We start from the raw sequence: 27776 nt of genomic DNA, 5'->3' as shown, positions 1-27776 counted from the left end.
AGTGCAGACTGCGCCTGCGCTAAAGGCTTCCTGACCCGCTTTGCCGGTGGTAGCGGCTGCAGGGAAAGTCTCGAGGTGTTGCAGCCTCACTTGCAATAGGTGCTGGCGGCAACAGCCCTGGGCGGGACCCGTAAGGAACATCTAGGAAATCCCTGCAGCCGGAGTATCCGGGAAACCTCGGAACTCGCCGGGTGACTGGAAGCGGTCGGCTCCCCATCTGCCCTGAGAGCACTTTTCCAGTCTGTCAGCGGGCGCCTGTTACAACACCCGGTACACCGAGCTCCTTCTTCCAGAAGTAACCACAACCTTGCCTGTTAAGCCTGTTTACTGAGAACCCACTGGATGTCAAGCACTGTGCACAGTTATCTTCCATTCTTGAAACAGCTGGACCAGGTAGGCTCCCATTTTACAGACATGAAAATTCACGTCTAGAGGGTTTCAGTGACTCTTCTGGCTCGGACATTTAGACATTTAGGACATGTAGGATGACCCCCCCCCAGGCTCCCACCCTACTCTATTATTCCAGCTGAGGTGCTTCCTTGAACTCCACCCCAGCGCCAGATTACATGCTCCCAGATGTAAAAACCGAGCTCTTGATCTTGTCCTCTCTCAACTCCCAGGTCATTGCTTGGTACATAGATTTTCAATAAATATATATCGGATGCGTGCTTGAATAAATGAACCTATAGTACTCTAGAAGGTGAGGATTCCAAGTTGCTGGGAGGAGGAGGTGGAGGTAGTATTAATTTTTGATTCTCCCAACTCATTATTCCTCCTGATCTTTGTAGAGTCTAGACCTGAGTGTGTCATTCTCAGTTTAAAACCATTAAATGGAGCCGGGCAAGAGAGCATATGCCTTGTAATCCCAGAGACTGGTAAGGCTGAGGCAGGTGGATAGAAAATTGGAGACCAGCCTCAGCAATTTAGCAAGATACTCAGCAACTTAGTGAGACCTTGTCTCAAAATTAAAAAAAGGACTGGGATTGTAGCTCAGTGGTAAAGCGCCCCTGGGTTCAATCCCCAGCAAACCCCAATCCAGGGGGCAAAAAAGTTAAATGTTTAAAAATCCAAAGCCTGATCTTCTGGAACCCAGACTCCCTCTTTTCTTTTGACCCTCTCCTCCTGTGTTTCAGCCACTGTGGCTTTTGTTCCTTTTTTTTTTTTTTTTTTTTTTTTATTGGGGACTGAACCCAGGGGCACTTTACCACTGAGCCACATCCCCAACCCTTTTTTATATTTTATTTACAGACAGGGTCTTGCTGAATTGCTGAGACTGGCTTGGAACTCCTGATCCTTGTGCCTCAGCCTATTGAGCTGCTGGGATTATAGGCAAGTGCCACCACTCTTGGCTTTTGTTCCTCTTCATTTTATCTTCAGGGAAGTCTTTCCTGACTCCCTAGATTAGATAAGGACTCTACACTTAGAGAGGTTCTAATGCTTCTTCCTTGACAGTGCATATATATCTTGTTTGCAATGTAGGTTTATTTGAGTGATGATTGCATAAGTGTCTTTTTCCCTTTGTAGAATGCAAGCCCCATAGCACAGCTAGGACCTGATGTGTGGCAGTTGTTCAGTGTTTAATGAGTGACTCTAGTTTTCCCAGCACTTCATAATAAGGGGATCATTTGAGAGTGATTTTGTTAAGAAAGATTCACTGTATCAATGGATGAGTACCACATTTGTGGAAATGTTACACTCCATGCAGTGGAAACTACAGAGCTATGGAAACACCAAAACCAGTCAAAGTGATTGGAGTGTAGCCTCATCCCAACCTGATTCTTTTTCTCTTGAGAGTAGGCCCTTTCTATCCAAGATAGAGTTGATCTTCTGTATTAAAACAATAGATAAGGGCTGGGATTGTAGTTCAGTGGTATAGCACTTGCCTAGCATGTGTGAGGCAGTGGGTTTGATTCTCAGCACCACATATAAATAAGTAAAATAAAGGTCCATTGACAAATAGAAAATTGCCGGGTTTCTGTTCTCGCAACTAAAAGGCTCAGGGGTCACTCTAGTTAAACTGGGCTAACTGGGCTGCACGAAATAACCACACAAGAGACAAATACCTTTATCTGACGGCTCCTCTGACCTTAAGGGTCCACAGAAAGAGAGAGAGAGCGAGAGAGCAGCGCTGACCCCTTTTATTGAGGAGAAGCTATTCAATGAGGCAAGGGGTCAGGTTTCAGGGGGCTGAGTCTATCTTCATGATGTCCACTGTCAGCAGGTTGACTGACACCTGGGTAGGCCACACCCAAGGGCACAGTAAGAGGAACACAAGGCACTTCCATGGAAGATTCTATCCTAAACAGGCCAAGGGGTTATATTACAAAGGAACAGGTGAGCATAGCTTCACCCATGGGGCTGTAGCAAGACACACCCATTTCTGTGACTGAGCACCTCAGCACCCAGCTGGGGAGTGTAACTCAGTCACCCATAAGGTTGGCCTCCCACAGAAAATAATTTAAAAAACTAAACAGAAACAATAGGCAAGCAAGAATCTGTCACTGTGGCTCCTATGTAAGACAGACCAGGAAAAGCTAACCAGCCAGGGGTATCTTGACTGCATGGTGATCAGAGATTTACATGAAGATGTGGCAATTGACCTTGTGACATGATGACCAGCTGTCATCTAGATCTCCCAGCTGCCTCATTTGGTTCTGAATCTTCCTTCCTGAATAACCTTCTGATGGTCACTTTGCTTCCTGGTAGATATTGTGCCATTTGGCACATTTGTCATAGTATTAAATAGTTATTCTGAATCATGTGGTATCTGGTTAGCATATTGTCCTTTTTTGTTTTTGTTTTTGTTTTTTTGCCTAATCATTGATAAAATTGAGTTCCTAATGCCCACTGTGTGTGTGTGTGTGTGTGTGTGTGTGTGTGTGTGTGTGTTGTGCTGGGGATCAAATCCAAGGGCACTCAACCGATAAACTATATCCCCAGCCTGTTTTATTTTTTTATTTTGAGGTAGGGTCTCACTAAGTTGCCAAGAATGACTTTGAACTTGCAATCCTGCCTCAGCCTCCCAAGTCATGGAGATTACAGGAATGAGCCATTGCTCCTGGCTGTGATATACATTAAAAGGAGTTTATCAAGAACTGGAGGATAGCTCAGTTGTAGAGCACTTGCCAAACATTCATGAGTCCCTGGGGTTCATCCTTAGCACCACCATTAAAACAAAACAAAACAAAAAACATCTTCTCATTCTGATTATAATTTTATTTCTTGGTTTGATTCTCAAAGGTTAAATTTGTGTGTGTGTGACTGGAGATTAAACCCAGGGCCTTGCACATGATGCCAGGCAAGTTGTCTCCCGCTGAGCTCCGTTCATACCCCTTTTTAATTTTATTTGAGACAGTGTTTAGCCAGGTTGCCCAGACTTAACATCCTCCTGCCTCATCCTCCCAAGTAATTGGGATTACAGGCATATTGGTTATGATTTTGTCAAGAGTATCAACTCTTGGATTTATGGATTTGTTCTACTTTTTTCAGTTTTTTTAATATTTATTTTTTAGTTATAGGTGGACACAGTACCTTTATTTTATTTTTATATGGTGCTGAGGATTGAACCCAGTGTCTCATGCATGCTAGGCAAGCACTTCACCTCTGAGCCACAACCCTAGCCCCCTTTTTTTCATGTTTAACAAGACTTTTTTTTTTTTCTTTTTTGGTGCTGGGAATCGAATCCAGAGCCTTGTGCATGCAAAACAAGCAATCTACCAACTGAGTTATAGCCCCAGCCCAACAAGACATTTTTTTTCCTGCTTATAAGATTATTCCTTTCTTCTTGTTTTCTTTGGGACCTTCAATAGGATGGCCATACAGATTTCACCAACACAGTGATTTATGATCCGAGACCCAAAGGAGCCAGCCCTGTGAAGAAACTTTGGGAAAAGGATGTGTTATTTTGCATTAAAGGAACAGAAAGTACTGACACCCTGAGCAAGAACAAACTTAGGAAGAGTAAGGAGTAGAGTGGCAGTGGGGAGAGTGGTCTGAGATGAATTGAAAAGCATACAGAATAGGTATCCCCAGAATATCAGGAGTGAACATTATGTAGGTCTTTATCCTGAATGAATGAATGAATGAATGAATGAATACTGTCTTTGATATAGCTCGGGTAAAAAGGAAATAACTGAATTTCTTAAATTCATTTTGAGACACTTTTTTTAAAAAGTTTTTAATTGTGCTAACAGATGCATAACATAAATTTTATGTTATCTTAATCTCTCTACAAAAAGTTTTTTTTTTTTTTATACTGAGGATTGAACTTAGGGGTGCTCCACCAATTCCAGCTCTTTTTTATTGAAACTGGGTCTCACTAAGTTGCTGATTTTCCTGCCTCAAGTCTCCCAACTTGCTAGGATTAAGGACATGCATCACTATGCCCTGCTAAAATTTTTTAATTGCTTGGGATGTAGTTTAATGGTAGAACACTTGGCTAGCAAATACCAGGCCCTGGGTTCAATCTGTAGCACCATACACAAAAAATATATATATAAAACACAAACAATATATTATATTGCCAGGCTTGATGGCACACACCTACAACCCCAATGACTTGAGAAGCTGAGGCAGGAAGACCAAAAGTTTGAGGCTGGCCTTGGCAACTTGGCAAGACCCTGTCTCAACATAAAATTGAGGACTGGGGATATAGCTTAGTTGGTAGAGTGCTTGTCTCACATACACAAGGCTATGGGTTCAATCCCCAGCACCACAAAAATAAAAAAATAAATAAAATAAAATTTGAAAAGAGGTGAGGATACAGCTCAGTGGTAAAGTGCCCCTGATTTTAACCCCCAGTATCAAAATAAATAAAATAAAATAAATTGTTTGGGGAACTGCTATACTTTTTCCTCCAATGGCTGTATTACTTCACTCTCCACCAACAGTGTACAAGGGTTCCAGTTTCTCCACATCTTTGCCAACATCATAGAATAAGTCTTTTATCTTTTTTTCTCCCATTCCTCTCCTCTGTGTATACATATACAGAGAATACATGTGTGTGTATGTATGTATGTATGTCCACCATGCGGCCAGCGCAATGGTTTCATTAATGAGGTTCTTGGCATAAAAGTTAGCTAGTGAGATCAAAATAAGCACACAGACTCAGTTACCTTTTTCTATGACGGCTCCCCTCTCTGGTTCCCTCCTCTAACCGCCCGGCAGGGCAGCAAGGATTACTCAGGGCTAGCAGGAGAGAGAGAGAGAGAGCACGCCAGGGAGTAGCCTTTTATTGGGGAACAAGAAATTCAGGGGAGAATTCCATCCAATGAAGGTTGAAGGGGGGGCTGCACTTCAAGGTCAGGGTCAGTGATTGGGCCTCCGGGGTCAGTGGTCAATCACACCCCCACACAGACAGGTTCTCTCAACAGGAGAGGGCTGGGAAAGCTCCGACACAGCCAGAGCACCTCAGACCCTAACCGGGAGTCACCCAGTCACGTGTGAGAATGGCTCCCGACATGTATGTGTATATAAATATGTATGGATGTTTGTATATAAAACTGTCAACAAAAAATAGTCAATATATATTTTTGATTTAGTAAAAACATGCTCATCTGCAAGTGATGGAAATATGAGCAATTTCTATGTTTTCTAGGTATTTTACCAAAGGCATGGATTATATATTGTTTTTAACTATAATCTAAACAAAAAGTCAAGATTATTTGAAAATCAAAATCTCTGAAAATGGACTACTGTCATGTATTTTTCATCTCTTAGGATTGTTTCAGGTAGTTCCATGGCTCTTTTGCATTATTCAAAGGAAACTTCATATTTGCTACCTCCGAACAATGAGGACTGGGAAGAGAAAGGCATCCCTGACTTTGTCTATGGGCAGAAGGAACTTATAGTGGAAGGCATTCAGTGGCCAAGGAATGCACCCAGCACCCTGAACACACCATCAAGATTTGACTCTGCCCTCTGTTCTGCCTGGAGGCAGAGGGTGGAACTAGGGCTCTTTCGCTACCGCCTAGGGGAGTTACAAACTCAAACCCTCCCTGGTGCTGTGGGTTTTGTGGCTCAGCTAAATGTGGAACGAGGTGTACAGAGGAGACGTCCTCAGAACATCAAGAGTGTAAGGCAGGCATTTGACCCTGAACAATTTAACTTCAACAAGATCCGGCCAGGAGAAGTTCTCTTCCGTCTGCACCGGAAGCCCAATGACTGTAGTGCTGTCCAGCAAGAGGACATCCTGGTGATAATCAATGTCAGCCCCCTGGAGTGGGGCCATGTGCTGCTGGTTCCTGAGCCTACGCGGGGACTACCCCAGCGCCTGCTACCAGGTGTGCTGCGGGCAGGGCTTGAGACTGTGTTGCTGAGCTCTCACCCAGGCTTCAGGGTTGGCTTCAACAGCCTGGGGGGATTGGCCTCAGTGAACCACCTCCACCTGCACGGCTACTACCTGGCCCATAGATTGCCTGTGGAGGGGGCACCAAGTGAGGCTCTAGACCCAGGGGGCCATTTGTATTTGCTTCAGGCCGTCCCAGCTCCTGGTTTCCTCTTTTACACTAGTGGGCCAGGGCCTGACTTAGAAGCCTTGATTAGCAGGGTATGTCGGGCCACTGACTACCTCACTGACCATGAAATAGCACATAACTTGTTTGTAACTCGGGGAGCTCCACCTGGAAAGGCATCAGCATCCACAATGCTCACAGGGGTCCGAGTAATTTTGTGGGCCCGGAAGTCCAACTTTGGAATAAAGGAAGGTGAGGCTTTCAATGTTGCCCTCTGTGAACTGGCTGGCCACCTCCCTGTCAAAACATACCAGGACTTCAGCAGCTTGACAGAGGAGGCTGCCCTGGCCCTCATTCAGGACTGTCTGCTGCCCCCAGCACAAGCAGATGAGATACAGGAAGCACTGGTAGCCTTGATGGCCCAGGAAGAGCTGTGATCCTTCTGGAGGTATTGATTTGCTAACTGACTGAATCCCTTTCCATTCATAGTGTTCATTGTCTTAGTCATCTGGTCATTTATTTTTATGATTGCTTTCCTACTTCTCTCAGCCTAAGGGGAAGAATAAAGAAAGAACTGATGACTGGTCTTGGTGAAGGAGAGAAACCTTGGAATAAATTGAATCAGCATGCTCTCCTGGTTATATCTGCTGTTTCTCACCTTTTTTCCAGTTCTCACCTTCTCTGTTTGTTCCTCCTTTGCCCACTGTTTTGTTGTTGTTGCTGTATTTTTTTTTTTTTGTTTTGAGACTGGCTCTCCCTATGTTATTCAGACTGTCCTCAAATTCCTGAACTATTGGGCTCGAGTGATTTTCCTGCCTCAGCCTCCCAAATAGCTGGGATTACAGATGAATGCCACCATACCGGACTGCAGCTCAGGCAGTCAGATGCTAGAATCTGAGCTGGGACAATGTGCATTTGTGATTCTTTCTACCATTTCTTTTCTTTTCTTTCCCTCCCTCCCTCCCTTCCTTCCTTTTTCTATTCCATCACTTATTTTTATTAATTTATTTATTTATTAAAGAATTTTAATATTTATTTTTTAGTTTTCGGCGGACACAACATCTTTGTATGTGGTGCTGAGGATCGAACCCGGGCCGCATGCATGCCAGGCGAGCGCGCAATGGCTTGAGCCACATCCCAGCCCCCCATCACTTATTTTTATTTCTTCATCCTTCTCTTGAATTTGTTCCTGCTGCTCCATTAAGATGCCCTACTTCTTTATCTCCCTAAAAATTCCTCTTGAATTTTCCTCCAGTCCCCAACATAGAGTTGAATGGTCTTTCACATTATCTCTTGTGAAAACAGGGTGTACTCATAATTAAAGATGCAGGTCCTCTTACTATTTCCACTTAACAAATGAAGAAAGGGAAGTTGACAGATTGTCACTTATCCAAGGTCAGCCAGATAACACATGGGATTTGAACTGCAGCTCAGGCAGACAGATGCCAGAATCTGAGCTGGGACAGTGTGCATTTGTGATTCTCTCTCCAGTCAGCAATGCCCATAAAGTCATAAAGTGTAATGCTGCCCTTAAAATTTTATGGCCTTCTGGAGTCTTTCTCTGGCATTTCACAAGCTCCACATGATGTAGGCTTCTTGAAAAATCCAGAGCTAAGTCTTTACTTCTCTATCTGTATCTGAGTCAATGTAAGATTTTTTATTTGTTTGTGATACTGGCGATTGAACCTAGGGCCTTGTACATGATAGGCAAGTACTCTACCCTATAGCTAAGCTATATCCCCAGCGCTTTTTAAATTTTATTTTGAGACAGGATCTCAGTATACTGTCCAGGCTGACCTCAAACTTGTGATCCTCCTGCCTTAGCCTCCCAAGTAGCTGGGATTACAGGCATGTACCACCGTGCCCAGCTGTGGAAATTTTTGAAAAATGAATGCTTTGTCTTGTTCTGTTACTCCAGTGATCTCCACACTGATTCCAGAAGAACCAGTCAAAAGGTACTATTGTAGGGCTGGGGTTGGAGCTCAGTAGTAGAGCACTTGCCTGACATGTGTGAGACACTGGGTTCAATTCTCAGCACTACATATAAATAAATAAATAAATAAATAAATAAATAAATAAATAGAAGGTCCATCAACAACTAAAACATATGTATACATACAAAAAAATTTTTAAAGGGTATAGTTGTTAGAGAGTTATATATAAAAAGCCATTTTTCCTTGAGCTTCCTTGATTCTTGTATAGCAAAAGTAACCCCAAAAAGGAAGAAAGAAAAGAAAAAAATTCTGAGTTTAGTTTTCAATAGGGATGATCACTGCCACTTATTTATTTTGTAGGGATTGAATCCAAGGGTGCTTTACCATTGAGCTCCATCCTCAGCCCTTTTTATTTTTTGAGTCAGGATATCACTAAATTGCTGAGGCTGGCCTGCAATCCCCCTGCCTCAGCCCCAGCCACTGGGATTTCAGATATGCACAACCATGCCCAGTCCACTGCCACTACTCTTACCCCAAACCTCCTGAAAGAATGGGAGTTCCTACTCACAGTGTAGGAGTCAAGGGGGCCTTCAGAGTAGGGTGCCACCACTACCTGGAAGAGTTCTCCCAGCAGAGGTTTGGGCTCCTCTGTCTTCTTATGTGTGGGCACAGCTTTGGCTGTGGCTTAGGCCCATAGGTACTTGGCTTCCTATGCCCAGGCCTATAGAAAGCTTTATCATAGAATTTTTTTATTATTATTTTTAAAGAGAGAGAGAGAGAGAGAGAGAGAGAGAGAGAGAGAGAGAATTTTTTAATGTTTATATTTTAGTTTTTCAGCGGACACAATATCTTTGTTTGTGGTGCTGAGCATCGAACCCGGGCCACACGCATGCCAGGCGAGCGCATTACCGCTTGAGCCACATCCCCAGCCCCGGTTTTCTTTATTAAGTGTTTCTCAGCTGTTTATATGCTTTAGGAATTGTTTAAAATTTTATTGTTGTTGCTTTAGGAATCTTTAAGAAGGTGGGCCAGGGATATGGCTCAGTAGTAGAGCACTTGCCTAGCATGCGTGAGGCACTGGCTTTGATCCCTGGCATCACATAAAAATAAATAAAATAAAGGTACATCTACAATTTAAAAAAAAATTTTAAAAAGAAGGGAATTTTATCTGAAGCTTTGTCTTAGCCAGAATATGGAATATATAGGCTCTTGTACTCAGAGCCATGATAGGAAGTGCTGATCCAAACAGGGCCTCTCCACCTTTTTGCCTCTTGATTCAGGACCTCAAATGCTAAGGGCCTATGGATTTGATCTAATGGGAAACCTTGAAGAGTACCAAATGGTGTAGTAACAGATTTGCATTTTAGGAAAAATACTCAAGCTGCAGATGTAAAGTGGTGGGAATATAAGGTTAGGGGGCTAATTCTATAAACTAGGTCCACTGTGCTGACCCCCACATGCTTTCTTTTAAAAAGCAATTTACCTGGCTTAAGTCAGGATATGTTATACCTCAGTAAACAACCTATTATCTGAAGAAGAAATGCAGGGTAACAGAAGTTAACCCTGAAGTCGGGGGACTTCTGTGACTTATATAGGCCAGATCCCAGAATTGAGGAAGATAAGGACAATTCCCCCTAACTCTACAACCCGTAAGAACAAGTTCTAGTTAGAACCAGTCAGCATGGGCCAAATGCCCTGGACCTTTACTATACACAGTTGGGACTTGGAAGTTTGATGTGATTGTGCTGTCAGTCAAATGTCAAGAGGTGTCAGGCGCAGTGGCACACGTCTGTAATCCCAGTGGCTTGGGAGGCTGAGGCAGGAGGATTGCAAGTTCAAAGTCAGCCTCAGCAACTCAGTGAGGCACTAAGCAACTCAGTTGAGACCCTGTCTCTAAATAAAAATTTAAAAAAGCACCCCTGTTTCAATCCCCAGTACCAAAAAAAAAAAAAAAAAAATCAAGAGGTGTTGGGCTGGGGTTGTGGCTCACTGGTAGAGTGCTTGCCTAGATGTGTGAGGCACTGGGTTCAATTCTTAGCACCACATATAAATTAACAAATAAATAAAGGTCTATCAACAACTAAAAAAATATTTAAAAAAAAAAGTCAAGAGGTGGACCTGGGGTGGGACTTTCCAGAAAACTCCCTGGGACCCCCCCCCAGGGCAAGAGAGGGGTACCATCCTTCTCCCCTCTGAGAGGACCCCCTCTCACGCTTGAGAGTGTTCTCTTTTCCTGTGAACTCATGTCTGCTACACTGAGTGACACGTCTGAAATCTTTCTGATCACAAGAACTGCTAATAGAGGACTGTTGTAGCATCTCAGCTCTGCAGTAGGCTGTGCTCTGTAACAAGGAGGATAAATGAAGAATAGTCAAAGAATTCAATGAAGAGTTTGCTGAATGACAGTGATTCAGGCAACAAATGAAGATGGACCAGATCCTAGGACAGTGCTTGTAACACTGAATATTTGTTGACAAAATGAGAAAAACTAGAAACAAGGGATTCCAGAGTTATTTCAAGGAGATCTTATATAAAGTCAAGTCCCACCTCTTGACTTTTTTAAAAAATATTTTTAGTTGTAGATGGTCACAATACCTTTATTTTGTTAAGTTTTTTAATGTGGTGCTGGGGAGATACATATATATAAAATATATATATATATATATATATATATATATATATATATATAGTGTTGAAGAAAGAGCAAGAAATCTATGAATTTTAAAAATGTCCATGTAGGGGCTGGGGATGTGGCGCAAGCAGTAGCGCGCTTGCCTGGCATGCGTGCGGCCCGGGTTCGATCCTCAGCACCACATATAAACAAAGATGTTGTGTCCGCCAAAAACTAAAAAATAAAAATAAATATTAAAAAAAAATGTCCATGTAGAGCTGGGGGTATAGCTCAGTGGTAGAGTACTGGCCTAGCATATGCAAGGTCCGGGGTTCCATCCACAGCACCAAAAATGATATAAAAACAGAAAAACAGAAGTCCTATCCTCCTAAAGGATGGAAAATTTTAAAATGTCTTCTGGATTTAGCCCACAGGATAATCTGAGTGACAAGTTGGGCTAAGTTTGGTGGAGATGGCTAGCAGAAGTCAAAGTGGGAGGGTGTCGGGGAAAAGAGGCCACAGTGACAGAACAATGTCATGAAGGGGTTCCGTTATTCCTTAATGGAGCTGTCTTAGCCCATCAGGCTGAAAGCGCTGGAAGATACGTGTCTTAATCAGAGCTTTCCTAGAGGGCAAAGACTGTTCACTGCATGATTTCGGAAAAACCGAAGAAAAGAGAGCAGCTATTCGTCCCCAACACAGACTTCATTTGTGCGTTCAAGAAAAGATGGGAGTGGGGAGGTGCGAAGTTGTGCCAAATCAGGAGAACTACAAGTCCCATGACGCACGGGCGGGGCGGGTCCTCCTGGGCCGCGACCCGCCGCTCTTCCGCTTCCATCTGTAAGCAAACGTATCCCCGGCCAAGATGGCCTCAGCCGGCGCCCGGGTGGGTGTGGTCCGCGGAAGGGCCCGCCCCCAGGACGCTGTGTAATGGGAACCGCCCTCGTATCCATGGCGACGGCGGCGGCGGCGGCCGTCGACTAGCTAAAAAAGGCGCCGCCGCCGCCGGGATCTCGGAGTCAGCAGTTAATCCCCAGGGGGAGCGGGCTCCCTTTCGCGACAGCCCGGACAGACGGTCCTGTGGAACTAATAGGTGGTCCCCGACACCAGCAACGCCCAGGAAGAGCCGAAACGGGCGAAGGGCTGCCATGAGCGAGCAGCTGGGTTCTACCCCAGGCCGCTAGGGGCAGCCTCAGCAGCCCCTCAGCTCTTCTCGGAACCTCGGGTGGGCAGTGTCCGCCGTAGGCTCCCCTTCTGTGGTCAGAGCCCAAGGGTTGCCTGGCTCCAGTGTGTTTACATGGAGAAACTGAATCCTGAGGCAGAGAAAGGGCCGACCTCTTGTACATTTGATCTTCAGTTGTATTACAAAGCAAATTATCTCCCCAGTTCACCCAGCCATCCCCCATTCCATTCAGGAACAAAAGAGCCATGGTTATGGTTCTTACCACCTCTGCTCATTACTGCACGCACTACAGTGTGTTGTATGATCCAGTGTGATCTTGGGTGGTAGTCAGGGAATCCATATCTCCTGGCATCCCACACACCCTCACCGCAACTTGGAAACATCCTGTTATTCAGTGGGATTGTTCTGTTCCGAAGGAGCTGCAACATTTTCTTACAACACCACGAAGGGCCTTTGGGTGGATCCCTGCAAGCCATCCTGGGCCTTAATTCCTACCCTCTTCCCCTTAGAATCTAAGAGAATGGAACCGAGTACCTGTAAGACCAGTGAATCTGAGGAAGACTCTGTTGAGGAAGAGGAATCTGAGGAGGAGTGTGTTAAAGAGGAAGATACCACCCCTTCTAACTCTTCACAGCAGGCACTCTCAAAGGCAGACTATAAGGCATTTGAGAATGGGGATCCCTTAGCCATTATAGCCAAGAAAATTCCAAAGAAAATCATAGCCCCAACTGACACAGATGACTTAGAAGTTGGGAGGAGAAAGAGAAGGCGGAAACGCAGGTAACCTTCCCTGGACCTCCTCACCTGCCTGGCTCCAGAGTCACCCCCTGACCTCCCTTCAGCATTTGGGAGACTGGGACCTAAGCTCTTCCCTTCAGTCTTTGGAAGAGGAAAGGCTGGACCATGATTTATCTTTTGGTACAACAGAAACAAAAATCAGAAACATTTGGGCTAGTTCATTTTGGAATTTCAGTATATTTTTTTCCATGCTGGGGATTGAACCCAGGGGTGCTTTACCACTGAGCTACATCCCAGTCCTTTTTATTTTGAGACTAGGTTTTGCTAAATTGCTTAGGACCTCATTAAGTTGCTGAGGCTAGCTTCAGACTGTGATCCTCCTGTCTCAGCCTCCAGAGTCCCTGGGATTACAGGCATGCTCACCATGCCTGGCAGAATTTCAGCATGTTTTTATCACCCTTGTCTTTCCTTTAAGTGGCTTCTAGAAAAAAATGAATTGTGTTTGTTGGATATCTCTGCATCTGAGAGCCTGGCAGCCCAGGGTCTGTCCTTCCCTTCCATTCTGCCTGATTTCTGCTATTCCTCCATTCCAGACCCTTGGCCATCAACCTGACCAACTGCAAGTATGAAAGTGGTAAGCGCCCGACTCACACCCTTTTACACAAGAGGGCTGTCATTCTTACTAGGGAGAAGGAGCTCCAATCAAGCTTCCAGCCTTGGATCTTGCCAGGCTGGCTTAGAGCCCATGTTGAGGCTCATGAGGTTCCCCTGGCTCAGCTACTGGCAGTTGAGATATTGCTATTCTAATTAGTCTCAATGGTAGGGACAATATCTTCAGTTAACTAACAAAAACAACGAAAAAAGTTCTGGGTATGGTGGCTCATGCCTGTAATCCTAGAGACTTGGGAGGCTGAGGCAGGGAAATAAGTTTGAATCCAGCCTCAGCACTTGGTGAAACCCTATCTCAAAATTTTAAAAAGATTTTTAAAAGGCTAGGGGGCGTATAGCTCAGTGATAGAGCACTACTGTGTTCAATTACTGCTAGAAATAAAATACATGAGAGTCACCATTGCCCTACCCTCCCCAGATTTGTGCAGAGATGAGACAAGCTTAAAACAGTTTGGGTGGGTGGCTAGGGATGTAGTTCAGGTCCTGGGTTCGATCCCTAGCACCTAAAAAACAAAACAAACAACAATAACAACAACAACAACAAAAACCCCCCCCCAAACCCCACAGTTCTTAAAGAGAACTTTGGAGGGACTTCACCTACTTAAAAAAAAAAAATCCCCAATTAGATCAGTGTTTTCCTTCTTCCCCTATTTTTCCCACTGCCATCTGTGCAAGAGGCCACCCAGAGTGTTAGGCACCAGTGTGGTCCCTACCTATGGTCAGCTCTGCAGAAACAATCCTGATTAAGAGATAGGACTGGCAGAATCATAAGGCCAGGCGCTCGTTTTCTCTGCTGAATATTTTGGAAGGGCCTGACAGCCTCATGAACTTGGAATTGCCACCTGATAACTAAGATGCAGAACTGAAGTAAGAGTCACCTCCCTCTTCAACCTGGCCTCTCGTCAGGTCTGTTCCTTTCCTGACCCATCTAGAGTTCCAGGGCTTGTTGCTGGTGCTCAGGCTGGCAACACTGACCCCCCTATCTCTGCAGTGCGGCGGGCAGCCCAAATGTGTGGCCTGAAAGAAGTGGGGGAGGATGAAGAATGGACTGTGTATTGGACAGATTGCTCCGTCTCACTGGAACGAGTCATGGACATGAAGAGGTTTCAGGTACCAACATCCTGAGCTAAGATTCAGAATGACTATTCCTAACCCCTGTCCAGGCATGAGACTGCCATTCTTTTTTGGCTGTACCCTGTTTAGACAGGAATGCTATACTAAGGGTCTTCTGTTCCAATGGAAATATTCTCCTCTTGGCTCTCTGGAGCTTCTGTTATCTGAAGGAAGTTTCCGGTGGGTATATAATTGCCCATTATTTGCTCTGCCTGGTGACATCTATGTATAGCCTGCCTGCTCCAAGGCAGGACTGAGAGGCAGCCTCAGAGCTAACAACAGGGCCATCTCAGCATCTTAGAACCCATTGGTATGGTGGTGCATGCCTGTAATCCCAGCGATTTGGGAGGCTGGGGCAGGAGGATCACAAGTTCAAAGCTAGCCTCAGCAACTTAGCAAGGACCTACACAATTTACTGAGACCCTCTCTCAAAATAAAAACAATAAGGACTAGAGATGTGGCTCAGTGGTAAAGCACCTCTGGTTTCAATTCCCAGTACAAAGAAGTGGGGGGAGGAAGAGAAAACAGTGTGTCAATTTGGGGTCCTGCCTGGCGGCAAGAAAATCCGGGAAGATGGACCAAGTCCCTAAGAAGAATGTTCCTGCCAGGCTAGGGATGTAGCTTAATGATCAAACACTAGTACATGCAAGGCCCTGTGTTCAATCTTCAGTATCTCACATACACAAAAATATACCTGCCTCAAGGTATTTTTATTACCCTCTAACAGATTCCTTGTGGTGAATATCAATAAAATAAGTCATGTATCACTTAATGATAGAGATACATTTCTGAGGAATGCATTGGTAGGTGATTTCATCATTATTTGATTTTTGTAAATGAATTTTACGAAATGGATGGATATGATATCACCAGATGACATAATCTTATAGAACCTTATATGTAGTTATTGAGTAAAATGCCCTTATACAATGCATGACTGTAATTAAAAAGGGTCTGGTGGGGCTCCACGGGAAGCTGAGTGATAGGTTTTCAAGTTCGAGGACGGCCAGGCAACTTAGCAAGACCTTGTCTTAAATTTTTAAAAAGGCGACGGGGGTGCAGCTCAGTTGTAGAGTACTTGTCTAGCAGGCTTGAGGAGCTGGGTTAGATCCTTAGGACACAATAAAAAAGGGAGTTGGGTGTGTATAGGCTTATTTTGAGGGGAAGCCAGTAAGGGATTGAAGAAACTATAACCTGTATCAAGATAGTCAGCAAGTTCTATAAGTATTCAAGAAGCTTTGAAAAGAAATGCAGAAAGCTATTGTCAGATAAGGATGGCAATAATAACAGCTGTTATTGAGGACTTACTATGCATCTAACAGATACCATGTTAAGTGCTTTTATGTTTTTTTTTATTATTAAATCCTTAACAATGTTGGTTGTGATGGAACAAACCTATAATCCCAGCAACTGGGTGGCAGGGGTGACTGAAGCAGGAGGATTACAAATTGAAGGACAGCCTGGGCAACTTAGTGAAACCCTATCCCAAAATAAAAATAAAAAGGGCTGGGAATGTAGCTCAGTGGTACAGCATCCCTGAGTTCAATCCCCAGTACCAGGGAAAAAAATCCTTAAAAACAAAATCCTGATGGCTGGGATATATCTCAGTTGATAGAAGGCTTGCCTCACATGCAGAAGGCCCTGGGTTCAATCCCTAACATCACACACACACACACACACACACACACACACACACACACACAAAATCCTGAGCAGCAGGTACCCTTTTGTTAAAAAAGGAAGCTGAAGCTCAGAAATACTAAGTTTATACAGTTAGTGACTGAGAAAGTCATGAAGGACAGAGCAGCCAGAGGTTTCCTGGCAGGCACCATGTCATCTCTAGGTATCATGGAGTGCATTTCCTTCAACTGGTCTTCAGTTTCCTTTTCTATTTCCTATCTTTTAGAGAATGTTTTTCATGATTTCTTTGTACTGCCATACATTGTTACTTTATAAGACAAGTACTGGTGGTGGTCTGAGGGATATTAGAAGATAGCTAGAAGGCCCAGAGGTCTGGCCTAGTACACATTCTTCTCTCTTGTCGTCCTCCTTTTTTTGAATGGGAGGGTAGGGGGTACCAGGGATTGAACTTAGTGTCAGTTAACCACTGAGCCACATCCCCAGCCTTATTTTGTATTTTATTAGAGACAGGGTCTCACTAAGTTGCTTAGCACCTCGCTAAATTGTTGAGGCTGGCTTTGAATTCATGATCCTTGGGCCTCCACCTCCCAAGCCGCTGGGATTATAGGCATGGGCCACTGGGCCAGCTTCTGTCCTTCATTTTTTTTAATATTTATTTTTTATTTGTATTGGACACGATACCTTTATTTTCTTTATATGTGGTGCTGAGGCTCGAACCCAGGGCCCTGCACATGCTAGGCAAGTGCTCTACCACTGAGCCACAACTCCAGAAGGATGTGCACATTGGGTGTAGAAGCCGTGGGAGGGTTTCTCACCTGCCTTAGGGAATCTTCCTATTTCTGCCTTTGGGGTAGTAAGGACAGTGCTCACCTCCACTGTGACTCCTCCCTTCTTCCCCATCCTCTTCCATGATTTTTTGGGATGCCCAGGCCCCAGGAGCTGTCATTTACTCTAGGAGACAGTATAACTAACTGGCTCTGTTTCAGAAAATCAATCACTTTCCCGGCATGACAGAAATCTGCCGCAAAGATCTGCTGGCTCGGAATCTCAACCGCATGCAGAAACTCTATCCTACCGAGTACAACATTTTCCCCCGTACCTGGTGCCTCCCTGCAGAGTAAGTGAATCTATCTTCCCAGGCTGAGATCCTAGGGGCAGGAATGGGTTGCCCTCCTTTGTGCCCTCCAGACTGTGGTCTGGTATGTCTCAGGGGGATGAAAGTGGACCAAGAAAGTTTCAGCTGATCAAAGAAAAGTGAGTCTGAGAACAGTGTTCCAAGGAAGAGGGTGGATTAGAATAGCCTAGATAGCAAGAATATAGCCATGGGCCCCTAGGTCAGCCACGATTTGCAGAAACCTTTTGACCTGCTCCTCTCTGCACATAGCTACGGGGACTTCCAATCCTATGGTCGGCAGCGAAAAACCCGCACTTATATCTGCAAGCCAGACAGTGGCTGTCAGGGACGTGGCATCTTCATCACCCGGAACCCCCGTGAGATCAAGCCAGGAGAGCACATGATCTGCCAGCAGTACATCTCCAAGGTGAAAGATACCTCAGTACTATTAGGCTCCTCCCTGGCCCTGAGGTTCCTGTCTCTTCCAAAGCCAGGGAGGAAGCCAGTTTCGGGCTCCTACCCTTTCTGCCGTCCCCATTATCCTGGAGGCAGTATGGAGCCATGGTTTAGTCAGCCTGCCTAGGTTTGAATCTCATCTTTTTTACTTCCTAGATATGTGACCTCAGGTAGGTGAATGACCTTTTTTTTTTTTTTTTCTTGCCTCCATTTCCTATTGTTTCATGGGAAGAGTAACAGTAACTACTTTATATGATTGTTGTGAAAATTAAATGAGTTGTGTATTTGAAGCACTTAAACAGTGTGTGGCACATAGTAAGCACTTCAAAAATTAATTACAGGGCTGGGGCTATAGCTCAGTGGCAGAGAGCTTTCCTCTCATATGGGAGGCACTGGGTTCGATCCTCAGCACCACATAAAAATAAAGGTTATTGTGTCTACCTACAGCTAAAACAAATATTTAAAAAAATAAAGGCATGGTATCCATCTACAACTACAAAAAAAATTTTAAGTTAATTATATTCCTTCTGGGTTTGTGTGCTCTTAGCCTTTCCTTATTGATGGCTTCAAGTTTGATATGCGAATCTACGTCCTGATCACATCCTGTGACCCTCTTCGGATCTTCATGTATGAGGAGGGCCTGGCCCGCTTTGCCACCATGCCATATGTGGAGCCCAGCCACAACAACCTGGTGAGGGGCAGAATGACACCCGTTCTCTTCCATTGCATAAGTGCTGATGTTCTAGGGAGAAACGAGGTAGAGATTTTTCATTATCACACAAGAAAAAGGAAGGAAGTCAGTGAAAGCCATGACACCAAGCTATGAGGACAGCACTTGGTGGGTGGTGAATGAGAAAAGGTGCCCATCACACCCCACCCTCTTCCCCAGAATCTTATAAAAGGACAGTCCCCTGTTGCAAAGGGCCAGGAGACCAGCAATACTAGGGAGGGGTAGAGAAGGCCACAAGACGCTGGAGAGGTGGGCCGCATGGAAGCAGTCTGAGCCCATGGGGCTACTTGCTTCACAGGAAGATGTCTGCATGCACCTGACTAACTATGCTATCAACAAACACAATGAGAATTTTGTCCGGGATGATGCTGTGGGCAGTAAGAGGTACTTGCTACTCTGTTTTTTCCTCCTTCCTCTATCCTTTAGCCCTACAATTTCAGGAGCCCATGAAACCCAGCTGACTTTTGGGAGGCTGACTGCTAAGGAAAAATTGTCTTTCTAGACCCTGGATCTGTGCCTGAGTCTATCAGCCCCAAGCCCCACCCTGATAACTAATCCCTGTTCCGAGCTGCTAGCAGCTCTTTGACACACAGGGGCCCAGGCCTGGAATTAGGGTTAGCAACAGGGAACCAGCTGCCTGTAGCCAGGTCCTGGTGGCATAGAAATCTGTATTCCTCTGAGCACTGGGCCTCACAGGAAGCTGTCAACACTCAACGCCTGGCTGCGAGAACACAGCTACAACCCCCGAGAGCTGTGGGGCAACATCGAGGACATCATCATCAAAACTGTCATCTCAGCCCACTCTATTCTTCGCCACAACTACCGAACTTGTTTTCCTCAATATCTGAGTAGTGGTACATGTGCCTGTTTTGAGATCCTTGGTTTTGATGTTTTGCTGGACCACAAGCTGAAGCCTTGGCTGCTGGAGGTAAGGTTTCTCTCCTCATCTTTGCAAAAGCAAGATTCAGAGGCTTCTCTGAACAGGACACCTGGGGTAGGAGGCACTCAGGTGGGGACAGAGAAGGGGAGATGATAGGGAAACTTCAGGGTAGGTGGCAACCAGCAGAAGGCAAAAGACATCTATCTACCCTACCCTTTTGGCTGGCTGAGTCAAACTTTGGTGATCTCTGGCTTCTACCACAGCAATCCAGGTTTGGGAATCCCCAGTATAAACCTTGACTTTCAGGACACTTTATCTGTAGACTTAGGCTATCTGATTTACTCTCCCCAAGATGCCTGTGAATTGGAGGGATCAGTATGCAGAGTCCTATGGCCTTGAAAGCTAGAGCTTCCAGCCAACTTGGTTGCGGTCATAGGAGGGGATGTTTCTCCTAGACCCTCACTCAGGTCTTCAAGAGACCACCATCTGTTCAGGTGGTAGATACAGGAAGGGGGCAATAACTACTTCTCCTGGCAGGTAAATCACTCTCCAAGCTTCACTACAGACTCCCGCCTTGATCGAGAGGTGAAGGATGCACTTCTTTGTGATGCCATGACCCTTGTTAACCTCCAGGGTTGTGACAAAAAAAAAGTGTTAGAGGAGGACAAGCGGAGAGTCAAGGAAAGGCTTTTGCAGAGCCACCAACAGCCACGAGAAGCCAGGTATGTCATCTCAGCCCACTCTGCTCTTCGCCACAACTACCGAACCTGTTTCCCTCAATATCTAATGTGAGTTTATTAGCGTAACTGGTCTTGCTTTTATACTTTCCTGAGAGTGAAAATCCACTAGAAGAAGGCCACTAAGAGCGAATTAACTATTGAAAAACATTTTGGGGCTGGGGTTGTGGCTCAGAAGTAGTGCTCACCTGGCATGTGCAAGGCCGTGGGTTCAATCCTTGGCACCACATAAAAATAAATAAGTAAAATAAAGGTTTTGTGTCCAACTACAACTAAAAAATAAATATTAAAAAAAAAAATTGGGGGGGCTGGGGTTGTGGCTCAGTGGTAGAGCACTTCCTTGCACAAGTGAAGCACTGGGTCCGATCCTCAGCACCACATTAAAAATAATTAAATAAAGATATTGTGTCCATCTACAACTAAAAAAAATTTAAAAAAAAACATTATTTTGGGGGACTGGGGACATAGCTCCATTGTATAACACTTGCCTAGCATGCATGAGACCCTGGGTTTGATCCCCAGCCCTGTGAAAAAAAATTTTTTTGCATAGATAGTACATCACATATGTATAGATAATACATCACATAATATAGACAATATAATCAAAATTCAAATGATACAGTTCACAGTTTTTCCCCTGCCCTTCTCATCCAGCTACCCAATTTTCCTCCCTGGAGTCAGTCAACATTCCTAGTGTAGTGTCATACTTTCACAAGCACTTAAAGCACAAATATATATGTATTTATAACAAAGTATTTTCTCCCTTGTTTACCCAGATAGTTGCATAACTTATACATACTCGGCACCCTACTTAGCAATGTATTTTAGAGCTATTTTCATATTAACATATAAGGTGCTTTAGGTGGTTTGATTAGTTTTTTATCCTCATTTTTAATAGTTTTTTTAATCCTCATTTTTTATTGGTGTATTATAATTGTATATTTTAAAAATTTTTTTGTAGTTATAATGGACAGAATGCCTTTATTTTATTTACTTTTATGTGGTGCTAAGCATCAAACCCAATGCCTCACACATACTAGGCAAGTGCTCTGCCACTGAGCTACAGCCACAGCCCTAATTATACATACATATATATATATATATATATATATATATATATATATATATATATTTGTAGTTGGACATAATACCTTTATTTTACTTATTTATTTTTATGTGGTGCTGAGGATTGAACCCAGTGCCTTGCATGTGCACTTGCATGTGGGGTTTGTTGTTACATATTTATATTTGTACATGCACACAATATAATAATGTAATTTGACCAAAATCACTTCCCAGCTTTCCCCCTTCCCTCTTTACTTTCCACCCCTTGATCCCTGTCCTAATCTCCCTTTGGTTTAGGAGATCCACCCTCACTTTTGTTTTCCTTTTTTTTCCTCTAGCTTATGCATATGAGAGAAAACATAGGACCTTCTGAATTTGACTTATTTTGCTTAACATGATTGTCTCTGGTTCCATCCGGTGTCCTGCAAATGCCATAATTTCATTTTTCTTTATGGCTGAATGAAACTCTATTGTGTATATGTACTATATTTTCTTTATCCATTTATCCATTGATAAACACCTAGTCTGGTTCCATAGTTTGGCTATTGTGAACTATAAACATGGTTATGCATATGTATCACTGTAGTAAAGGTAAATACCAAGTAGTAGTATAGTAGGGTTCCATGCCTAGTCTTTTGAGGAGCCTCCATTCTGATTTCCATAGTAATTATACTAATTTACAGTCCCACAAACAGTATGAAGTGTTCCTTTTTCTCCACATCCTTTCCAGCATTTATTATTATTTGTATTCCTGGTACCAGGGATTGAACCCAGGGGCACTTAATCACTGAGCCACATCCTTAGCCCTTTTTATAGTTTGTTTAGAGACAGGGTCTCACTAAGTTGCTGAGGGTCTCACCGAGTTACTTAGGGCCTTGCTAAGTTGCTAAAGCTGGCTTTGAACTTACAATCCTCCTTTCTCAGCCTCCCTAGCCCCTGGGATTACTGGTATGTGCCGTGGCATCCGTTCTTATTTGTATATGTATTTTTTTTTTATTATATATATATATATATATATGTATTTGGTGCTGGGGATTGAACCCAGGGCCTTGTGCATGCGAGGTAAGCACTCTACCAACTGAGCTATATTCCCAGCCCTATTATTTGTATTATTGATGACTGCCATTCTGACTGGTGTGAGATATAATCTCACTGTAGTTTTGATTCGCATTTTCCTAATTGCTAATGATGTTGAGCTTTTTTCCATGAATTGTTGGCCATTTGTATTTTGTCTTTTTTTTTTGAAAATTATAAATATTTATTTATTTTCTTTAAAAAATTTATTTATTGGGGCTGGGGTTGTGGCTCAGCAATAGAGCACTAGTCTCTCACGTGTGAGACCCTGGGTTCGATCCTCAGCACCACATAAAAATAAATTTTTTTTTTTTTAAAGAGAGAGTGAGAGAGGAGAGAGACAGAGAGAGAGAGAGAGAGAGAGAGAGAGAATTTTTAATATTTATTTTTTAGTTATCGGCGGATACAACATCTTTGTTTGTATGTGGTGCTGAGGATCGAACCCGGGCCGCACGCATGCCAGGCGAGCGCGCTACCGCTTGAGCCACATCCCCAGCCCCTAAAAATAAATTTTAAAAAATAAAAATATTGTGCCCATGTATAACTAAAAAAATTTTTTTAATTATTTATTTTAATTTGTATTTGTTCTTTTGAGGAGTATCTGTTTAGTTTATTTGTCCATTTATTAATTGGGTCATGTGATTTTTTTGGTGTAAAGATTTTTGAGTTCTTTATATGCTCTAGATACTAATTATCTCTCAGAAGAGTAGCTAATGAAGATTTTCTCCCATTCTGTGTGTTTTCTCTTCACATCCTAATTGTATACTTTGCTGTGCTTTTTTTTTTTTTTTTCCTTCAGTACTGGAGATTGAACCTAGGGGAGCTCTACGTCTGAGCTATATTCCCAGCTCTTTTTATTTTTTTTAAGACAGGGTCTCACTAAATTCCTGAGGCTGGCCTTAAACTTGTTATTCCCCTGTTTCAGCTTCCCACATAGCTGGGATTATAGGTATGCATCACCATGCCCAACTGCTGGTTTGTTTTTTTTAACACAGCTCCTCTAGAAACCAGTTCCTGAGGAACTTTCTAAAAATGAAACACAGAAAACAGTTTAGTTGTTAATAGGGAATTGTTTAAATCAGTATTGAGCACCCATTGTTGTTTTCCATTTAAAATGGGTTACAAACATGGTGATTGGTTACTGATATTAAAATTATATGTTAATGATACATAAAATTGAATTTGAGTAGGCTTTGGATATTCCTGTAGTAACATTGCTTTTCTCTACTGATATTCCAATATAAGGGGTAGTTTGTATTGATTCCTCATGATAGCCTTAGGGCCTGGTGAATAACAGGTACTCAAATGTTTGTGTGATGAATGGGAGTGAAGGATAAATTAAACACCCTGAGTGTTCCCATGAGACTGAACAGGGGACCTGAGTGAATCATGTTCAATGGGGAAAAATGGCTGACAACTACTTTACCTCTGAGCTACATCCCGGACACTTTTATTTTTTATTATGAGACAGGGTCTCACTAAGTTGCCCAGCCTGGCCTTGAACTTGTGATCCTCTAGCCTCAGCCTCTCAAGTAGCTGGGATTACAGGCATGTGCTACTTTGTCTGGCACTCATTTTAAAATATTGATATATGATCCCAATTTGGAAGGAAGGAAGGAAAAAAAGGAAGTGAGGGAGGAAAGGCAAACTAGGGAGTAGCAAAGACAGGATTCAAACGCAGGAGGTCCTGCCCTGGAGTCCTTGCTCTGTGCTAATTACTAATATGTTAATTTCATAGTAAGATCATGGGGAGTTTTAATTTTTTTGCTCTTCTAAGTTTTCTGTAGTGAACTTATATTAGTCTCATAATTAGACTCCAATAATTTGGAGTGCCAGTTTATAAGTAAACCCCTCTAAACTTAGAACAAAAATCAAATTTCTGGAAGCAAAGCCTATTCTTCTGCCTACACACATGGTCATGCTGACCAGAGATGGCCTTGACAGCCTTCCCCACAGTCAAGGGCTTGGGAGGCCAAGCGGCCAGCAGGAGTTTCTCAAAGGCTTACCCAGCCTTCCTTTCTTCAGGGAACATTCTCAAACCTCTGACTCTGCTGAGCTCTATTTCCACAGGCGAGAACAGATAGAGTCGTCCCATGCAGCCATGCAGGACCAGGAACGATATGAGGATTCCCATCTGGGGGGCTATCGGCGGATCTATCCTGGGCCTGACATAGGGAAGTATGAACCCTTCTTCAAGCACAATGGCTCCCTCTTCCAGGAGACTGCTGCCTCCAAAGCCAGAGAAGAGTGTGCCAGGTACTTTGCCACTTTGTCCTGCATTTCCTTTATGCAGATGGATGAGGGCAGATCCTGAACCTGAATTACTCCCCAGCAGCTGGGGAGGGAGCCAGACACTTAAGGAAAGAGAAATAGAGCTATATATTCTGTCAGCCTCTTAGTGACTCTTCATTCTGCAGGTTCCTCCCTAATTCCTGTCCCATCAGTCCCAAGAACAGATCATGATTCCTACTTATCCCGTTTTCCCTCTATTTCCTTTTCCCCAACACAATTCCTCCAGTATCTGAAGCTTTTATGTTTTATCAGGCAGCAACTAGAAGAGATCCGCCTGAAGCAGGAACAGCAGGAGAATTCAGGCACTAAGAGGCGAAAGGAAAACAAGGACCAGAACCAGGGTGAATCAGCTGGGGAGAAGAGCCGATCCAGGGCAGGGCCCCGGGGCCTTTTCACCTACTTGGCTTACAGGAATCGGAAGCGGGAGAAAGAGGTGTCAAGGGTTGTGTGACTCTTATCTTTCTGCAGGAAAATGGGTTGGGACTACTAGAAAAGGGAATCTCTGCTGTCCTCTCCTCCCCTTGCACAAGAGAGATGAGTTCCTTATCAGTAAATTGAAACTGACTTTTTGGAACAGAAGGTGAGAGAATGGACAGCAAAGGGAACTCTACAGGAGGGTCAGGGCAGGGATGGAGGTAGAGTGGGCTAGAGTCCTACAGCCATCCTTGCCGATGGTTTGGGACTTGTCCTTGGAGATCCTGCATTTATCTCTCATGTACCTTGCAGCCCAAATCAATACATCTGGATATTATGCAACCTCAAGATATTGTGGAAGAGGAGGAGCTAGAGCGGATGAAGGCCCTGATACAAAGGGAGAATCTCATTCGAAGCCTGGGTATTGTAGAGCAGCTGACCCGCATGCTACACCCCAGTCACAGGGGCCAGAAAAAACTTCATGAGTATCAGGTGAGGGTCCTTATGAAGCCTTTGGCAAAAGAAGGGATAAAAAGGTTGTGATATCAGCAGATGGTGGTGTCACACCAAAAGATGCTTATGTGCTGGTATCTGTCAATGGAGCTTGGGAAAGTTGAATAGGCTGGGCCTTGGGAGAGGGTCTGGTCTGTTGGTTCTTTTTGCATCTATTCCCCATCTCCCTTATTTTCAGAATTGACATCCAGCAAAGTGCAGGCCCCAACTTTCTCAATTACAAGAGACTTACCCTCTATATTCTTATCTCATAGTAGCTCAAAAGTTATGACAGACAAATAACAAGGTTGCCATCATGCTGTGGCTTCTCTAGCACTGACAGTGTCCTCTAACAAGGAATAAGTAAATAGTCTCAGGCCAGTAAAACAGTTGCTGGGTTAGTAACAAATCTATTGGGCCCTCTGTTTTTATTGAACCCTAAAAGAGTAACTGGTTAAATAGTGGCTACGGCCTAGAAGAGATTTTTTAAGTTACTTATTTCTTCCAACACTCCATCCAGCCTCACAAGAAATGTGGTAAGGGGCTGCTCTTCTCCTCTAGCCTAGATTTCACCAGGACGGGCTGGGCAGTCAAGAAGTGCAATCTGTGAGTCTGGTCCCATTGGTGCTCCTAAGAGGGGCTACCTCAGAGCAGGGCCAGCCTCATTTCCTGCAACCACTTCGGCCCCATGAATTGATCCCCAGGATCTTAGGGCCACTGCCAAGTACGAATGCTGCAATTCCACAACATTCCCGGTGCCATCTGCAGCCCAAGACCTTCAACTGGATAGGAGATCCAGCAGCCATCGGTCCCTGTTCATTGTCAATGAGGAAAGCTGGGAGGCACTATTTTTCCAGCGCTAGAGTCAGGGTCACTAGCCGTAAGTATACAAAACTAGCTTTGGTCACTTTGACCTGTGTAAATTTCTAATAGCAGATATTACAGCTGGGATGCTCCTAAACTATAACGATGCAGTGGTACAGGAATGGGGAGGTGGTGGACCCATTTATTTAACTTCTCCTATGTATTAGACTCTGATGATAATAATGGCAGAATTACAGTCCTAGCCCTCAACAAAGGTAACAAGAAAATGGGCAAGTAAACGTACAAAGTATAATACAGTGTGGTAAAGATGCTGGAGGAAAGCATGGGATACCATTCCTCTGTGGTAGTAACTGGATTACAGCTGAGAAAGAGGTGGGCAAATCTTTTCTGTGAGTACCAACTCAGGAGGGGTCCATGTTTTCACTGCAGAAGGCCAAGCCAGCAGAAGGCTAGAAGCCATAAACCAAGCTCTGGCAGTATCAGTGCCATCCACTTTAACCCCAAAGCATGGCTATCTTCTGCAGACTGAACGCACATTGCCTTCCATGGTAAAATCTGAACACAGAACAGCCAAGGCCGGGGATCTCACCCTCTGCCCTGCCTCTGCACCTGTTCTGCAGCATTCCAGTACAATTCTTAACGTTAGCCAGCACAGGTAAAAGTAAGAAGGAAGTCAGCACTCAACCTCTCCTGGAGAACCTCCTGAGGTTCCAAAAGGAGCACTGGGCCTTCAATCTTTGCTAAATGAAAGTCGGCCACCAAGTTCCAGTTTGAAAACCCCAGTCAGGAATCCTGTTTGAAAAAGGAAAAACAAAGACACCAAGAATTCCTCAACACCCTAAGATTCTTTGGGGATTGGTAAAGACTAAAAGATGAAGAGCCAAGGCTGGCCAAATACTCATTTCCACTTGTCAAGCCTGAAGCTGGGCTTACTGTTGAAGGATGTCTGAACCTTGGGAGCGGTCACCCCAGCGACGTGTCCCTTTTACCATTGGAGTCAAGTGCCCAAGGCACTGGTCTTTCGCGGTCAGCCGACTGCCAAGGGTGGACGCCCTTCCTGCCATCGTGGCGGAGACAGGCAGGCCTGGGCAGCTTGAGACAGAGGGGCGGCTCTCGGTAATTGAATCTGTCTTTTTATTAAAGTTTATGTCGTTTTCCAGGAGTGTCCTGAACCTCATTTAGACCCTTGCGTTTCAAGACAGCCAGTTATAGCTGGGAAGAACGGGCCGCTAAACAGCTCAGGCCTAGACTGTCCTTACAGCCCTGGAAAGGGCAACGCCTCGCATCTGCCCTATTTCCCGCCCCGCCCCTGCCCTATTTCCCGCCCCGCCCCTTCCGCTTCCGGGACCGCTTCCG

At 44.2% G+C, this 27776-nt stretch overlaps 2 protein-coding genes across 6 annotated transcripts; both read left to right on the top strand.

Annotated features, from left to right (window-relative positions):
• Nucleotides 1-52: 52 nt before the first annotated feature.
• Nucleotides 53-14616, top strand: Gdpgp1 (GDP-D-glucose phosphorylase 1). Of its 3 annotated transcripts, none has more exons than XM_076848797.1 (3): nt 53-393; nt 5719-6900; nt 14579-14616. In XM_076848797.1, the coding sequence occupies exon 2, from the start codon at nt 5738-5740 to the stop codon at nt 6887-6889; it is 1152 nt and encodes a 383-aa protein (XP_076704912.1). In that variant the 5' UTR covers nt 53-393; nt 5719-5737; the 3' UTR covers nt 6890-6900; nt 14579-14616. The 3 variants fall into 3 exon arrangements, with proteins under 3 accessions (XP_076704912.1, XP_076704913.1, XP_076704911.1); XM_076848798.1 differs by lacking the exon at nt 14579-14616 and adding an exon at nt 13512-13552; XM_076848796.1 differs by lacking the exon at nt 14579-14616 and having other exon boundaries at nt 5719-7081.
• Nucleotides 12701-27408, top strand: Ttll13 (tubulin tyrosine ligase like 13). 3 transcript variants are annotated; one of them, XM_076848793.1, is made up of 14 exons: nt 12701-12960; nt 13512-13552; nt 14579-14697; nt 17328-17458; nt 17726-17882; nt 18459-18602; nt 18940-19025; nt 19338-19569; nt 20059-20243; nt 24468-24653; nt 24942-25122; nt 25416-25595; nt 26157-26511; nt 27141-27408. In XM_076848793.1, exons 1-14 carry the CDS (start codon nt 12701-12703, stop codon nt 27218-27220), a joined length of 2337 nt encoding a protein of 778 aa, XP_076704908.1. In that variant the 3' UTR covers nt 27221-27408. The 3 variants fall into 3 exon arrangements, with proteins under 3 accessions (XP_076704908.1, XP_076704910.1, XP_076704907.1); XM_076848795.1 differs by having other exon boundaries at nt 26364-26475; nt 26850-27201; XM_076848792.1 differs by having other exon boundaries at nt 26157-26475; nt 26850-27201.
• Nucleotides 27409-27776: the final 368 nt, after the last annotated feature.

The sequence above is a fragment of the Callospermophilus lateralis genome, chromosome 3 (assembly GCF_048772815.1).
Source record: "Callospermophilus lateralis isolate mCalLat2 chromosome 3, mCalLat2.hap1, whole genome shotgun sequence".
Taxonomy (NCBI): Eukaryota; Metazoa; Chordata; class Mammalia; order Rodentia; family Sciuridae; genus Callospermophilus; species Callospermophilus lateralis.
This window is presented reverse-complemented; position numbering and strand designations above follow the sequence as displayed.

What these genes read in the sequence shown, in the direction of transcription:
- Ttll13 (XM_076848792.1), top strand. Translation starts at nt 12,701, where the DNA reads ATGGAACCGAGTACCTGTAAGACCAGTGAATCTGAGGAAGACTCTGTT. An exon ending in CAACTGCAAGTATGAAAGTG is followed by an intron (nt 13,553 to 14,578) that starts GTAAGCGCCCGA and finishes CTATCTCTGCAG; the next exon opens with TGCGGCGGGCAGCCCAAATG. An exon ending in ACCTGGTGCCTCCCTGCAGA is followed by an intron (nt 17,459 to 17,725) that starts GTAAGTGAATCT and finishes CTCTGCACATAG; the next exon opens with CTACGGGGACTTCCAATCCT.
- Gdpgp1 (XM_076848797.1), top strand. Translation starts at nt 5,738, where the DNA reads ATGGCTCTTTTGCATTATTCAAAGGAAACTTCATATTTGCTACCTCCG.